Source organism: Selaginella moellendorffii, unplaced genomic scaffold (genome assembly GCF_000143415.4).
Source record: "Selaginella moellendorffii unplaced genomic scaffold, v1.0 SELMOscaffold_54, whole genome shotgun sequence".
Taxonomy (NCBI): domain Eukaryota; kingdom Viridiplantae; phylum Streptophyta; class Lycopodiopsida; order Selaginellales; family Selaginellaceae; genus Selaginella; species Selaginella moellendorffii.
Window position 1 is genome coordinate 1,004,869 of NW_003314315.1, and position 15,011 is coordinate 1,019,879.

Sequence of the window (15,011 nt, forward strand, 5' to 3'; positions counted from 1 at the left end):
ACTCATGCAACTTTTCATTTTTAAAAAGCATCTCAATTTTCAAACAACAGCACCAACAAAACATTATTAACACCAAAACCTCCACCCAGGAAATGAAAATCGTCAATCTAAAAAATGTTAATAACACCAATAAATGTGATAAATTTCATTACACACTCAATAAGAGCTAAATTACATCTTTGCCCTTGTCTTTAAACTCAATTAACAATAGCATCAACTTCTATTAGAACATAACCATCTCCCACATAAAGTGGAGTTAAAGGATGTTTAATAAAAAGTGGAAAAAATAATATTTTATAATATTGTGTTAATTGAAAAGTATCATTAAAAGTGGCTAGAGTAAATGTATGCACAAATTTTGTAAGATTCTAACAAAATGCTAGTAATAACATTTTTAACTTGATCTTCTTTGACATATTTGGCTCCACAGGCTTTAGAAATGAATGCCAAATTACATCCCTCACTCAATTGCCTCTTGATGAAAATTATATAATTATTAAAAGGCATTATCACAATTGTTAACATGCCCAAATGTGCAATTTAAAACATTCAGAAGAATACTCTAATTTACATGAATGACTACATTCAAACCATTATACCATTATAATGTTATCCATTGAAACTCATTCAAATGCGAAACATTATCCCAAAAATGATATGGTAATCACCATAAAGTAATCAAACTAATGATATATAACATCCTTAAGATTCTTATAGAAGAACTTTACCTAAACATGAAAATTAGCAGCAAAAGCAAGAAGAATTGTACCATGCACCGTGAATGTTGCCATCAATTGAATTTAATTTTTCAATTGCAATTATATAGCATTAAACAATTATACCAACTATTGCTTCAAAGTCAAAAGAGAAGGAGGCTATTACTCTATCATGAAAATGAACCAAAAAGAAAAAGTAAAAGAAAAGAAATTGAAAAAGCTATAAGAGAAAGACAATATAAAAGTTAGATTTAAACCAAAATCCCAAATCCAAGCACTTTTCAGAAACAATCAAAGCTACTCCTCACCTCCATTAATGTGAGTGTATGAAATATAAAAATGCAATATAAACATATATATATCAATTAATCCAAAAACCTTAGCTTATATACAAAAATGAGTGGTCCAAGTTGAAATCAATCTAATGGATATTAAAATTCAATTACACTAATATTAATATATGGCATCATAGCCATAAACTTGAACCTCATAAATAGACCTTTTTTTAAAATATATAGTGTTCTTAAAAGAATGAAATATATTTATTGATTATATGCAATTCAAAAAGAAGGAATTTACAATTTCATTTATGATGGTGGTAGGGTATTTGGCATAATTGTAAAATGGTATTGCTTTGTTATATAAAATATATAAAAAATACATCTTAATACTTCTAAATTTAAAATTATATGAATTATCAGACATTAAAGTATTACACAAAGTCAATTTCTTCAAATCGAAGTTAATATTAATTAGTGTTTAAAATACAATGCTAAGCAATTTTTCCTAAAGAAAATAAAAATTTAAAAATTAATCCATGCTAAATACTATATGAATTTAATATGTGAACAAATGATAAAATCATATTATAATTCCAATAAATTGCTACATGTTACATGCAGGAACACTTGGTTTGCTTAATAGTAGTGTTATTCTTACTTATTAATCCAATTGATCAAATAAAGTTTATAATTATAAGTATGTTTATAAATTATAAAATACAAGATTAATCTAAATAAATAACAGCCATTAGATGGAAGAATATCCTAGAATATCCGAGCATATTCTAGGTATATCCACTACCATCTCAGTCCCCTACAGGTTTGTTTAAGCAAACCAAAAAATTAGTCATAAATAATAGAATAACTATATAAATATCATTACAAATAATAAATCTACTTCTAAAATTTGCAAATAAATTAAATTATTATTCAAAAAATTATCTCAATGTGCATTTTTGTGTTGCAATTAAGATATATAAGGTGGTTAATCTCATAAGGGGAACCTAGCCCTGACCAAAATTTTGAAAACATATTATACCAAACTTAATAATTAAATGACATAGTGTACATTATCCTCATTTAGATATTTTTATTTAAAATTTAAGAATAAATACTTTTTCAAATTAAAACTATTACCTCCCATTTTTCTTAATAATCTTACCCCATTTACTTTAACTATAAATTTTAATTGTAAAATAACATAGAAAATTAAATATAAAATTTAGATTAACTTTAGAGTTAGTTTCTTTATGACTTAATTATGTTGATTTAAACTTAATTCCACCTAACTGAATCATCATTACACTTAGAAATGTTAATCTCTGTCTGCATTTGAAATATTATAAAATTGACTATATAAAGTTTTTTGTATCTTAAATTATTATATTATTTATTATATAATGCTGTAAGTATAAAATAAGAAATTATAATGATAATTTTGGTGCGATTTAATTAAAAGATCTTGAAACAATATTTTTATTTATGGAATGTAAATGATCGTGGAGTAAGTCCAAAATGGCCACTCTTCCTCCACCTGGTGTGCCAGCCGTTTGCTCCCACCTGGGGGATCTGGAGCCCCGGGAAGTCTCCAGCGATGATGACAGAGAAGGTAAATCGCCAGTGCTTGCTCCCACTTGAAGCTGGATTTGATCGTGGATGGGCATGTATGAACTGCGGAGGATGTTACTCGGGCTTCCGAAGCGTCGGCCGGTGTCGCCCGGGCTCTTGAGCTCTACGACAAGATGAGAGGCGAGAATGCAGACATTTTCTCGACGCTCTGAAAGAAGGATCGAGGAAGCAAGACTAGACCTGTTTCGCGTCGATCAAGACACTTGCTATACATGCTGATGAGCGCATTGCCCAGCACGGACTTCTCCTCGATATTATCCTCGAGCGGCCTTTGACAAGCTTTGCCTCAGAGAAACCGTCGCGTGGAACGTGATCCTCACGGCTTACGCACAGCGGCCAAGTTTTGGAGCTCTACATCGACATGGTCCAGTTGGAAGCCAGCTCTTCCATCGCCATCCTCTCCTACGGCCACGCCGGGAAAGAAAGCTCTACTTTGGACTCATGACTTTGGAGCACGGGACTCCTTTCGGCCCGGAGCACTTCCAGTGCGTAACCGATCTCCTCGCTAGAGTTGAACACTGCCGACGCCGAGGACTTGCTGGTCAACGAAAGCGGTGGCCTGGTTGACGCTGCTCGCGGGCTCTAGAGATCATGGGGACGCCGATCGACGGCAACGTGTGCAGCACTACACGTTTTCGAGCTGGATCCACTTTGACGCTATGCAAGGAGGAGAAGAGGTCAGTTTGTGTTTATTTTGTTATATGCTGTTTGTTAGCTTTGAGAAATATCAGCGTTCTTTACAGTTGATGGCTTGCCAGCCGAGGAAGACGAAATAGTTACTCCCTTTCGAGCTTTGGTGGCTTGCGCTGGTGGTGGCGGTGGCGGTGGCGGCGGCGGCGAATTGTTGGAGGTCTTGGACATGTTGCTGGCGAGATGGATTGGCATCAAGCAGAGGCCTTTGTTTTGGAGGTACTGCATCGCGGAGCCCATGTCTTCCTCCATGAGTTTCGCGACTTGTCTCTCGGTGAGAGCGATTCCGTCCTGCGCGCCGTTTTGTCCCAGAGCTGCGAGGAATTGGTTTGAGTCCTGCTCGAAAGATAAAACAACAGGCAAGTGACTCCATTTCCTATTGTATGATCGTTCTGATTATATTCTTTTCTCTGTTACCTCGGGTGGAAGATCGGTCATGACAGCTCCAGCGTTTCCCAGCCTGCTCATGCTAAGAACCTGACAAGAAGGAAGGAATTAAACAAGTCGAGTGGATCATGTGACGACGAAGAACTACTGTACCTTCACTTGGAGTTGCAAAAACTTGACGTAATCGATGATCTCATCCAGCATGGACGCCTTATCAGTCTGTAGAGAAGCCAAGAAAAAAAAGGAAGAAAAACAAGAATCAAGGTGGTGAGTTTTTTCAAGCAAAGCAGCAAAAAGTCAACCTTGTTGGAATTGGGAACGAGCTCTTGCAGCGATTTCATCCGCTCGGCGATTCTCTCACGTCTCAGCTTCACGAAGGTGGAAGAAAGATTATAGCTGGAAAGAAAGAATGGGAGCTTGAGAGATTTCTACTCACTCTCTCGGCGATGCTGTGAGGATCGGTGGCTTGGCCACGACGAGCACGAACTCGAGGCCTTGCTGCTCCACCCGGAATCGCTGCTGCTGGTTGCTGCTGGGACACTGGCGGTGGCACCTCCTGGATCTCGGTTCTCAATCCTTGGCAAGCCTAGAAGGAAAGAAAAATAGATCACACTCACTTAGAACACCAAGCATGCAACAATGCTCTAAGATCTTCCTTGGACTCTCGAGAACAAACCAAGTTACGTCCAAAACACAAGAACTTATCTTCTAAGAGATCCAATATCACGAATTTCTAAGCGACCACTGTCACTCACCTGACCGGATTTTGTTCTTGCGAGGTTAGTCTGTCCCGGATGTCCACCAAACGTGTTGAAAATCCCAGCGTCTTGTCCCTGGATGGAGTAGCAAAAGGAATTTTTATCGAGAAAGCTTCCATTTTTGTAAAGAACTCACCGAGATTGCCGAGAGATTCTCCATCAGCGACGCAGCTTGCTGCTGCTGCTGCTGCTGCTCGTCGCGGATTCTCTTGCCGAGCATCTGTGCTTCCGTGAGAACATCTCCTCCGGATCCTCCTCCAGGCTTTCCAAAACTTAGCGGGAGATTGGACGCGTACTGCTGGCACCATGTCGAGTCGGACCTCTCGAAGACCGGGGAGGAAGAGTCGCCGTTGTTCTTGTTGGAAGAGATGGAAGAAATCCTACACGAATCGTGCACGAGGTGGTGGTGGTGCTCGTGTTCTTGCTGCTGCTGCTGCTTGAGCTGCGAGAGGAGCGTAGATCCATGATCCTGGACTTGCAAGCTCCCAGGATCCAGCAGCGACGACGAGGAGATGATCCCATTGTTGATGCTAGAACTGGTAGTGGTGGTGTTGTTTGTGTTGAGAAGCGCCACCATGGTCTCCAATCCCGCCATGCCGCCCGAGAAAGAATCCCATGGAGCAGCACCAGCCACCCTGCCGGAATCGCTCCACGATGGCATCGACAAGATTTGCTCCATCATCTCGTCCATGACCAGCTGCTGCTGCTGCTGTTCTTGGAGATTGTGAGCCATTTTCCTGAATCGTTCTTCTCTCTACCCATGCGCTCTCATCCTCCTGAGCAAAACCGAAAGAAATTGTCACTCACAACGTACATTCTCGAGATCCCGCCTCGCAATTCCTCCCAGATGGATCAAACAGGAAAAACCCACCAAGAACCCGCGACCCAATTCCTCCCGGACGATCCTGGGCAGAGTTTTAGGGTTTTCTCGTGTCATTGACAATGTCTAGCTTTTCTTCATCGTCCTCTTCCTCTCTTCTTCTTCTTCTGCTTCTTCTTCTTCTTCTTCTTTTATTCCTCTTCATTAAATTCCTTGTAAAATTCCTTGATTTAGCCTAACAGTTTTCGCCCAGTAAAAACTCTTGCCTGTACTTATTACCGTCTGTTACCGTATTTACGCGGGCCTTTACTTTACCGATGGTAACTCCTGGCGATGGTAACTCGTTACTTTTGCGATCGTGGAGTTTTCAAAGGGGTGCATGATTCGAGTCCACGTCACTGCTGCCATGGCCGTCCGTGTACTATAATTTACCAGCGGTCAAATCCCTTGGAAAGGCCCTTATGAGACATTGACGGCCGACGACGACTTTTTACCACCCGAGGTGAAAGAATACTTCGTACAATAGTAAAATATGTGCGATCGATTGTCAATACGATGTGATTATTTAGGACTAATCGAGATGATGGATAGAAACTTCTGTTGGGACCCCAGCGATTTGCTCCAGGATCTTAGGCGTATGGGGACGTGAGGTTTTAGAATAGTTTTCGAACCTTGGCTGCGATGACCAGATCAAATTAACGAAAACAATGCCATGGTCTATGGGTCCAATCCAGCTGCACGAACTCCACCACGCCGGGGACTAAACAAGATTATAAACTAGATTAAAAAAATGCTAAACACGTGTTTTTCGTTCACGCATGTCATTGAGCGAGGGTGTGCTGGCTTTCAGACAAAAGACGAGCTTGATCTGAATGGACTTTCCGTGTTTTTTTAATGAAATCCCAAAGCTTGTGACTGATAATTTGTCCTTAATTAAGTTCTATAAACATGAAGGTAAGTAAGTAAAAGCAATGTCTAAGTTTTGGGCTTTCACGATGGCAGTCGCCACGGCGATTCTAGCGCATAGAGCTGTAAGATTGGTTTTCCTATTGAAGAATGAATGCTATGATCTTTCCGGATCTTGCAGGATGCTTGCGCTGGATTCATTAATTCTTGCGAGATTTTCGATTACGAGGATGGAGTTCTCTATGCGAAGTGCAAAGACGAGAAGGGGAACCCTGCATGGCCAAACATCGATCTAAAAAAGTTTGTAGGGACCAGAAATGGAGAGATTGGAACCGGCCCTGGATTTACAAACTTCTTGGATGGATGCTTCGGCTATGGCCTCAACTATAAGGGGGTCTTGAGGGGGACATGCAATGGAAGGGGAAACGCTTTCGACCTCAATAATTACATCTCCAACGAGAATGGACAGCTTAACCTGTGCTAAACTTTGTAAGAAAATCTTTCTAAATAAAGGACTAACGGTCCAGATTGATTAGGGATGAGGTTATAGTTCAGGGTTCATCAGCAAAGTTTATGGAGAGAGAATCAGATTTGCAACTTGAATTTCCAGGTGCTCCCGAGCGACATCGAAGTTGAGCGCTGCAAACACAAGCTCAAGGCAAACTCCAAACTCCTTCTTCATGGTTTGCAGAACAGTGATTTCTTCCCGAGGTTTTAGGCAATAATCTTGGTCTTGCAGGATGTCAAGTGCCGAGGCTGCTTCAGCATGTATTCAACTCCTCGTTTTCATTTCTTTTGTGCATCATAACTTTTTTCTTTCCTTTTCTGTAGTACGACTTTCTTTAGTCACTCTCAGGCGGTCATTTCTTGTTCGAATTGCTCGACGGTGTTGTGCCAGCCGACTGGTGGCAAACCCTTCCTCACAGTGGGCTGCGAGTACAGGAAGAAGGGAAACTAAATCAATCGGCTAAAGTAAGTTTTGATCACGGTGGAATAAACTATAAGATCGTTCTTTGAAGCCACGAACTTAAACGAGAGAGAGAGAGAGAGAGAGAGTAAACGATGCCGGCGAGATCCACGCCGTGCCGCAACCAGGCGTCTTGAAAGCTCTCTCGATCCATCCACAGAAGTTTCATTCATTCGCGCGGGTCAAGAAAGAAGAGAATTGAAGAGGCCACACCACAAAACCAGCGTAAGTATGTTGTACACGAGTGTCTGGAAATCCTTTTCTTCCCTGAAAGAAGAGCACAAAAGCTGGCTGCCATGTGATGGGACTTGATGAAGCTCTTGAATTCAACAAAGGTGGTGGCTTTTATCTTGATATCAATCCATTTTTTTATGAATTGTTTTGAAAAGGAATTCTATGATACTCTGTCGGTTCGGCGATGAATGAATGGATCGGTCGTTTTCTTGAGGCTGATGAATGTCTATTATAATCAATACAACATTGTCAATACATGGATGCTCCTATCTTTCACGACTCCATCTCTTTTTCCTTTCTCTCTTACATATAATCCTTGCTGCAGCTGGAATTTGCGAGACTGCGATGGGCATGTCATTGAATTTCGATCGGAACCTCCTTTTGTGGCGAGCGATGAGAGAATCAATCGTTTGCAACTTCTGGGTTTAGTCGTTTTGGGTTTGATCTTCCCTGCAGGTGAGCGAGAGCGATATTGGCTCTGCTCAATCGCATGACGCTGCTGCATCGCACGAAAAATTTGCGATGGGAAAGGATCGATGGAGTCGCAGCAGAGGCATGAGATTGAGCCGTGCCAATATCACTGGTGTTTTTCGCTTTGTGAGTGACGGATCTTCAAGCATATTCTAAAGGGACGGCCCAGATTGACGGACAACGGTCATCGTGTTAGGGCTCTTCATCTTTCACCGCGCGAGGCGATTCCTCCATCGGCACGCGAAGTGACCAAGAAATCTGTGATAGAACGAGGCGCTACACTGCCTGGTAGGAATCATATTGCAAAAAGACTTATTACTATACCACCAGGGCGATTTCTATCGAGCGGAGTGGACGCATAGCTCGCGGCTACAGTTGTAGAGCACTCTATCGGCCATGAGCACGCCGCCGTCAAGGCGCTCCAGTGGCTTCTCTCCGCAGAGCATTGTCACAACGCTAGACAGAAGCTAGACAGAAGTTTGAGCCCCACGCTTATCACTCTCTCCACTTGTTCTTCGTCAAAACTTGGCCCAGGTGAGCTGACGATTCTCTCGTCTAGCAGCTCCGGTATCTTGTTCTATTCGTGTAACTTACAGGCCTGCGATGGGATCGCTCCAGCTTTCTCAAGGAGGAAAAAAGTTTTTTTCGATCACTCACCCATTCCAGAAGGTACTGGGTTGATCCCAATCCGTGCTCTTTCGACCACTCACGATTCCCAGGCTCAGGATTCCAAAGCTGAAAACATCTGCTTTGTCCGTCAAGAGGCACTCCGGTGCCATATATCCCCTGCAAAAACAAAGGTTTGCTCTCGTATCTGAAGAATGTGGTGTGACTTTGCTTACACAGTTCCTGCGATTTGTGTGTTGATGGATTTCTCATCCAAGTACAGTTTCGCCCAAAGTCCGCAATCTTTGCCTCGAACCGTTTGTCCGAAAGTACCTTCCCGGCTTTGATGTCTCTGTGGATGATTTTTCTCTGGGAATCCTGGTGCAGGTAAAGGAGTCCTCGAGCTACATCTAAGATGATATTGTATCTTTGCTCCCAGGAAAGGCAAGGTTCTCCTGGATCAGCCGGTACGTAAGTGGAGCATTGTCAAAAGCTTTCAAGAGATGGGCTTGGCCCTTACCAAACAGGACTTTGGCCAGGCTGTTGTTCTCCAGGAGCTCGAACACCAGCAGCCTTTAGATTCCTCGGTGCCGTATAGCTTGACCAGGTTCCGGTGCTGGACACTGCTTACAAGCCGGACCTCGTTGAGGAACTCGTGTTTTCCTTTTCGCAACTCCGTGGTAGGTCTTTTGATGTCTATCTTTCTACCGTCTTGCAGAATTCCCTGATTAAAGATCTTCTCGATCATACAAAACTTTTCCCAAGGCAAGTCACTGCTCACCTTGTAGACCACTCCACATGTAGTTTTTTATCATCGCTGAAGGCTGCTTTCATGGGTAGATGGTTGCTCCCTGATGAATGCTCGTCCTTGTCCAACAAATTATAGAAAACGAGCTTCGAGGTAATAGTTCTCTTTCGTAGCAACGTACCTACGTTGACGCAAGTCCTTCCAGGATTTAAGTATCGGTGCTTGATCCTCAGGCAGCAGAATATCATAATTCCCAGCGAAACAGTCCCACCCGTGGCGACGCCGAGCACCATCTTGAGAATCGTCTTCCTGCTGCCTCTGGATCCGGATTCACGACTGAAGCTGCTGTAGAACAGGAAGGTGTCGAAACGAGCATAGCAGGTCTGGAAGAGGATGAAACCACTGGCACTGTGAGGACACCTCTCGGTGCAAGTTCTTCGTCGCGACGGCCATGCAAGTGTTACACTGCTCGGCGCTCATGTCCCGTCGACACTCGCGCAGCCCGAAGACTCGCGACTTGCCGTCTCCAGAAGTGACAGTGGTGGAAGATCCATGGCTAGACAACACCACCATCGCGGAGTTTACATTCTGGCCATTATACAATAGTCTCGTCCAGGACGGAGAAGAAAGGATGGTTATCGTAGATGAGGTAGCAGCCGTAGAGGAGGATCCGAGCTTCAAAGCTTCCGGGGCTGGCGGCCTGGGCTGCGTCTTGGTCACAGGAATCTCGGGACAGGTCCTGGCGGCACTGGAGGACTCCGTAAGCTGTGAGTTTGCCATCGCGGCTGGGAGCGGAGCTCCGGAAGTGACCGGTGAGGGGGGCAGAAATGCGAGAAGATCGTCGAGAGCGGTGGAGTAAGAGAGAAGAAGTGGTGGTGCTCTGGAGTACTTCTCTCGGCCACAGTTCCAGCACGAGGACTCGATCAGTGTGGCAAGCGTTTGATGGTGGTGGGAGAAGATGAAGCTTGTGAGGAGGAGCATGGTGTGGAGGAGCGTCATCTCATTGCGTGAGTAAATTGATATCGTTGACAAAAGGAAAAGATTTTTAGGTTCTTCGTTAAATAAAGATTTTACTCTTCGCTCATTCTCGTTAAAGGTTTTAACTTAAAGATTTTTAGGGTTGTTCGATCATCGCGCCGAGGAGATGCATTGCGACGAGTGGAGTTCCTGGCTGCTGTAGCTCGAGTTTAGCGTGTCCGCCTTGAGCACTCCATCGACGAGCTCTACCATCGCCGGCCGCGACACTTTGCCCAGCTTGGCCTCTCCACAGATCATCGTCACGACTCGTGACATGCTTGGGCGCTGCGATGGCGTAGCTTGGGTGCACAGGAGCCCAACGCAAATCACTCTTATCGCTTGCTCCTTGTCAAAGCTTGGAGGTACAGTGTTGAGTCCCGCGTCTACAAGGTCCAGTTGTTCGTTCCTTTCGTGTGACTTCCAGGCCTACGATGCGAGAAAAACTCTTTCGATCCAAAAAACGAATGAAGAATGCGATCGCTACTCACCCATTCCAGAAGGTATTGTCGCTCGATCGGTTGATTCAAGTCCGTGCTCCTTCGTCCACTTACAATCTCCAGGCTGAGGATCCCAAAGCTGAAAACGTCTGCTTTGTCTGTGAGGTGGCCGTGGAGTGCGTACTCCGGTGCCATGTATCCCCTGCAATGCGGTAAGAGATTGTGAAACTTTCTCAAGAGATTTGTTCTTACAGAGTTCCTGCGATCTGAGTGTTGATAGATCTCTCGTCCGAGTACAACCTTGCCAGGCCAAAGTCTGCGATCTTGGCCTCGAACTTTTCGTCGAGAAGTACGTTCCCTGCCTTGATGTCTCTGTGTATGATCTTTACCTGCGAATCCTCGTGCAGATAGGCAAGGCCTCGAGCTACACCAAGGATGACATTGTACCTTTGCTCCCACGAGAGACAAAGATTTCCTGGATCACAGGTAACTACTTAGTTCGTGATCTTTTCAAACTTTCACGAAGCACGTACCTTGAAACAGGACTCTGGACAAGCTGTTGTTCTCGAGAAGCTCGTAAACGAGAAGCCTTTCGGATTCCTCGGTACAGCAGCCGTATAATTTGACCAAGTTTCGATGCTGGACGCTGCTAACAAGCTTAACTTCGTTGAGGAACTCCTGCTTTCCTTTTTGGGACTGCGTCGTGAGCCGCTTGATGGCTATTCTTCTTCCGTCTGGCAAAGTGCCCTGCATTTCTTCGAGGTAAACGAATTTGGAACTCTACATAGTTTTTGCTTACCTTGTAGACGACTCCGAATCCTCCCTGGCCTAGTTTGTTGTCATCGCTAAAGCTGTTTGTGGCTGTTTTCAGTGCATGATACGAGAAGATGGTTGCTCCGTGGTGAATGTTGGCTTGCAAGTCGAGATCTGCCATGTAGAGGTAAAAAAGAAGGATCTGTTTCAGAAAACACACTATACCTTCTTTAAGCTTCTTTCTTGCAGCAGGAGTCAACCGATGCCTGTTCTTGACACAGCAAAATGCAAAGATCCCCAGCAGCAACGCACCTCCAATAATCCCAAACACCAACTTGAGAATTCGATCCCTGCCCGACCCGGATCTGGATTCACGGTCGAGGCTGCTGTAGAACTTGAAGGCGTCAAAGCGCGTGTAGCAGCTGTTGAGAAGAATGGATCCACTGGTGTTCCCGATGCATCGATCGGTCATGTTTCTCATCGCCACTCTCACGCACGAGTCGCACTGCTGGGAACTCAAGTCTCCTCGACACTCACCGAGCACGAAAACTTGAGACTTTCCACTTCCAACCGTGGCTGTGAACGAAGATCCACGCCGAGACAGCGTCGCCAGTGCGGACTTGAGGTTGTCGTCATATCCGGGAGACGAAGCTATGCTGCTACAGTTCAGACAGAGCAGGGACTCGTCCAGGACGGAGAAGAAGGGATGGTTTTCATACCGCAGGAAGCAGCCGTAGAGCTGGATTTTGGCTCCAAGGCTTGAGGAGCACCTAGATTTGACGGCCTGGCCGATGTCTCGAGCGCACTGGTCGCAGGAGTCTCTCGACATGTCTTGGCGGCACTGGAGCAGTCCATAGAGAGTGAGCTCTGCGCTTTGGACGGAGCTCTGGAAGAAGCCAGTGACCGGAGCATTTGTGATGAGAGTTGCGAGGAGGTTGTCGAGGGCGGTGGAGTAAGAGCTGCCGTTGGTGAATTTCTCTTCTCCGCAGCTCCAGCAGGAGTACTCGATTGGTCCCGGGACTGGAGCAGCATTTGATGCGATCGAGAGAGTGAGGAAAAGCGAGATGTGGAAGAACACCATGACAAAGTGCGAGTGATCAATGGACGTTGTCAACCATCTTAAAGTCAAACATATTTGAACTGAAGTATCGGACAAAGGTGTGCTTGTTTATACTTTCAAGCTTACACCATGGACAAATCAAAAGAATCGTTATCATTGTTATCGAGAATGCGATGTCTCAACACAAATGAAAGAGTTGCCTTTGTCAAGAAAAGACCATGTTGGCATTGCATGATTTAATGGAAAACGCTAAGGTCATCAGGACCTGGATTGGCAAAAGTGGTTTATGAGTTTGGCTTTGTACGCCCATGCTTCGATGGCAGTATAAAGCTAGCTCGCCTAGCAAGCGGAAAGATCAATCCACTCTCCTTGCTCTCTTATATGAGTTTTTAAGGAACGATGATGTCACAAGTGCTCCTCCTCCTCCTGCTGCTGTGCGTCTCGACTTTCAGTGCCTCGGGGAGTGCAAGCGAAGGTTACTCTCAGCCTGAGAAGCCGGGCATGCATCCCAAGAGATCCAGCACCGTAAACATTAGTAGTGGCAAAGCTTCTTCAATAACTTCGGTTCTGATGTGAATGGCAATATCATTTTTGGGATCTTCCTGACGAGCTGGCCTGAAGCAATTGAGTCGCCATCGGCGAGCTTGAGCGAGAGAGATGCCGCCCTCCTCAATATCGTCATGAAGACCATTCATCGCCAACAGGAGTGGCAGCATAGCTCCAATGGCAAATTCTTCGCAGCCCTCCTCTCTGGTTCACGGGATGGTGGTGGAATTCAAGGGCCATCAGCTCGACCACATGAGGTAGCTATAGTTCTCGTTGAAGTTGTGATCAATAGTGGATGGTTTGCTGCAGTGCACTTGCGAACAACAGTGCTATCAGGGCGCGACGCATCAACGTCGGGCAGCAAACTTTCGCTGGGATCATCGACGCTGCACTTAGTCAGAAGTTATCGCCCAGCATGATCCCACGATCAAATCCAGTTATAAAATGAGAAACGAATCTATATCTATGCTGTTTATAGTTTCACTGTGCGCAGCTTGAAGCATGACACAAGTGACTGCAAACTTAAAGTTAACCAGATAGAATGCACGGAGAGAGATTCCTAACGGTCCAACAACAAAAAAATCTAACTAAGATGGATCTGTATGACTTAATAAGAGAAACAAATTGAAACATTAGCCAAAGCTTGACTTTTTGATTAAGGTTGACTTGCTCTTGCTATTCTCAACAAAAAAAAAAAAAACAAAGTTATGGCTGTTTTTCAAATAAATGGATGTATTCAAAAGCTTCCAAAACAAATATGTATGGAAGGATCATGCAATGAATGAATTTCTGAAGCTTCTAAGCTAGGATTCCGAGGTTACCAAGCACATTAAACACGCCCATCGTACCCTGTCTTGCAACCATCTTCACTGGCTCCACCACCATCGAGTTGTCTTGGCTCAAAGAGGGTGAAGCGAACGGCTTTCCGGCACACTCATCGCTCAGGAGAGCCAAAAGCTGGCGCAGCTCCGTGATCTTGCTGGAGAATGCGCCCACTGTCATTGGAAATGGAACGACTTTGTTCTCGCTCATTGAAATTAGAATCGTTCTCACGGCCGCGTCCTCACTCGTCAGAGCTCTCAGCATTCCTGCCACGATCTGTGTACATGCACAAAGAAAGACAAAGAGCAGGGTTTAGATCTTGATCGACAGAGATGGCGTGTTTTACCGCCTTTGAAGCCTCGTTTTCCAGCTGGGGAAGAATCGCCTCAGCAAGCGAAGGTGCCATAGGGGACATGACAAAAGATGCCAAAAGAACTCTCTCGGGGCTTCCAAACGCATCGAATTCGGGTGGAAGTTTCTGGCCAATCGCCGCCTGGAGGATTCCAGAGAAAGCTTGCCTTCCAACGTTCATGCGTGGCCTTGCAACAGCTCGGGTTTTCAAGAACTGGGACAGCACACTGCACCCAAGGAAGAAGAGGGAAAAGTAAGAAACAAAAACACAAAATTTGACCAACCTGATGTGATCTAGCTGATGAACAGCAAATTCGTTCATTAGCTTGTGCACCAGCGAAGAGGTTTGGGAAGAATTGTGGTTACTCATGTGAAAGGTGCCACCATTGGCTACCGTCATGTAAAACTGGGAGAGTATGTATTCCATCTTGAGGAGGCTGTTGAGAAGTCGGGTATCAGTGTCACTCAATGATGTTGGTGTTTCCAAACGCCTACAGCTGGTCGTTCTTCCGCCAAGGGGGTTGTAACTTGGTGGCGGTGGCGAGGGTAACTCATAACTGGGCGGAGGTGGTGGCGATGAAGGCTCATAGCTTGGTGATGGTGCCGGTGGTGGCGGTGACTCGTAGCTCGGTGACGGTGGTGGTGGATACTCAGGCAGTGGTGGACTGGAGTAACTTGGTGGCGGAGTTGCATATGGTGGCGGTGGTGGACTGGAGTAACTTGGTGGTGGAGCTGATGTTGGTGGTGGTGAATACTCAGGTGGAGGTGGTGGACTGGAGTAATTTGATGGCGGAGTTGGTGGCTCATAGCTC

General features: G+C 44.9%; 4 protein-coding genes across 4 annotated transcripts; 1 reads left to right on the forward strand and 3 right to left on the reverse strand.

Moving 5' to 3' along the window:
- Positions 1 to 3,292: 3,292 nt before the first annotated feature.
- LOC9661310 lies at positions 3,293 to 5,434 on the reverse strand. The gene is made up of 8 exons (XM_002982656.2): positions 5,333 to 5,434; positions 4,598 to 5,237; positions 4,459 to 4,536; positions 4,140 to 4,289; positions 4,006 to 4,071; positions 3,857 to 3,922; positions 3,734 to 3,793; positions 3,293 to 3,652 (listed from the first exon to the last, which is right to left on the reverse strand). Exons 2-8 carry the CDS (start codon positions 5,192 to 5,194, stop codon positions 3,338 to 3,340), a joined length of 1,332 nt encoding a protein of 443 aa, XP_002982702.1. The 5' UTR covers positions 5,195 to 5,237; positions 5,333 to 5,434; the 3' UTR covers positions 3,293 to 3,337.
- Positions 5,435 to 8,331: 2,897 nt separating this feature from the next.
- On the forward strand, positions 8,332 to 10,297 carry LOC112350824. The gene is made up of 7 exons (XM_024687739.1): positions 8,332 to 8,393; positions 8,456 to 8,528; positions 8,579 to 8,659; positions 8,749 to 8,852; positions 8,905 to 9,230; positions 9,306 to 9,366; positions 9,419 to 10,297. Exons 2-5 carry the CDS (start codon positions 8,463 to 8,465, stop codon positions 9,191 to 9,193), a joined length of 540 nt encoding a protein of 179 aa, XP_024543507.1. The 5' UTR covers positions 8,332 to 8,393; positions 8,456 to 8,462; the 3' UTR covers positions 9,194 to 9,230; positions 9,306 to 9,366; positions 9,419 to 10,297.
- A 44-nt stretch (positions 10,298 to 10,341) lies between these two features.
- Positions 10,342 to 12,639, reverse strand: LOC9661700 (cysteine-rich receptor-like protein kinase 2). The gene is made up of 6 exons (XM_002982658.2): positions 11,646 to 12,639; positions 11,467 to 11,594; positions 11,201 to 11,414; positions 10,920 to 11,142; positions 10,719 to 10,869; positions 10,342 to 10,656 (listed from the first exon to the last, which is right to left on the reverse strand). The coding sequence occupies exons 1-6, from the start codon at positions 12,499 to 12,501 to the stop codon at positions 10,342 to 10,344; spliced, it is 1,887 nt and encodes a 628-aa protein (XP_002982704.2). The 5' UTR covers positions 12,502 to 12,639.
- A 1,185-nt stretch (positions 12,640 to 13,824) lies between these two features.
- On the reverse strand, positions 13,825 to 14,599 carry LOC9661313 (desiccation-related protein PCC13-62). The gene is made up of 2 exons (XM_024687604.1): positions 14,195 to 14,599; positions 13,825 to 14,124 (listed from the first exon to the last, which is right to left on the reverse strand). The coding sequence occupies exons 1-2, from the start codon at positions 14,597 to 14,599 to the stop codon at positions 13,825 to 13,827; spliced, it is 705 nt and encodes a 234-aa protein (XP_024543372.1).
- Positions 14,600 to 15,011: the final 412 nt, after the last annotated feature.

Bases quoted from the DNA above. Each gene is read 5' to 3' on its own strand.
- LOC9661313 (XM_024687604.1), bottom strand. From the start codon at position 14,599: ATGACGGTAGCCAATGGTGGCACCTTTCACATGAGTAACCACAATTCT. The intron at 14,125-14,194 runs GTAAAACACGCC...GCATGTACACAG, and splicing joins AAAACGAGGCTTCAAAGGCG to ATCGTGGCAGGAATGCTGAG.
- LOC9661310 (XM_002982656.2), bottom strand. From the start codon at position 5,194: ATGGCTCACAATCTCCAAGAACAGCAGCAGCAGCAGCTGGTCATGGAC. The intron at 4,537-4,597 runs GTGAGTTCTTTA...TACTCCATCCAG, and splicing joins AGAATCTCTCGGCAATCTCG to GGACAAGACGCTGGGATTTT. The intron at 4,072-4,139 runs GTGAGTAGAAAT...ACCTTCGTGAAG, and splicing joins CTCACAGCATCGCCGAGAGA to CTGAGACGTGAGAGAATCGC.
- LOC112350824 (XM_024687739.1), top strand. From the start codon at position 8,463: ATGGGATCGCTCCAGCTTTCTCAAGGAGGAAAAAAGTTTTTTTCGATC. The intron at 8,529-8,578 runs GTACTGGGTTGA...CACGATTCCCAG, and splicing joins TCACTCACCCATTCCAGAAG to GCTCAGGATTCCAAAGCTGA. The intron at 8,853-8,904 runs GTAAAGGAGTCC...CTTTGCTCCCAG, and splicing joins CTCTGGGAATCCTGGTGCAG to GAAAGGCAAGGTTCTCCTGG.
- LOC9661700 (XM_002982658.2), bottom strand. From the start codon at position 12,501: ATGGTGTTCTTCCACATCTCGCTTTTCCTCACTCTCTCGATCGCATCA. The intron at 11,143-11,200 runs GTACGTGCTTCG...CCTGTGATCCAG, and splicing joins GTCCAGAGTCCTGTTTCAAG to GAAATCTTTGTCTCTCGTGG. The intron at 10,657-10,718 runs GTGAGTAGCGAT...CTCGCATCGTAG, and splicing joins GACAATACCTTCTGGAATGG to GCCTGGAAGTCACACGAAAG.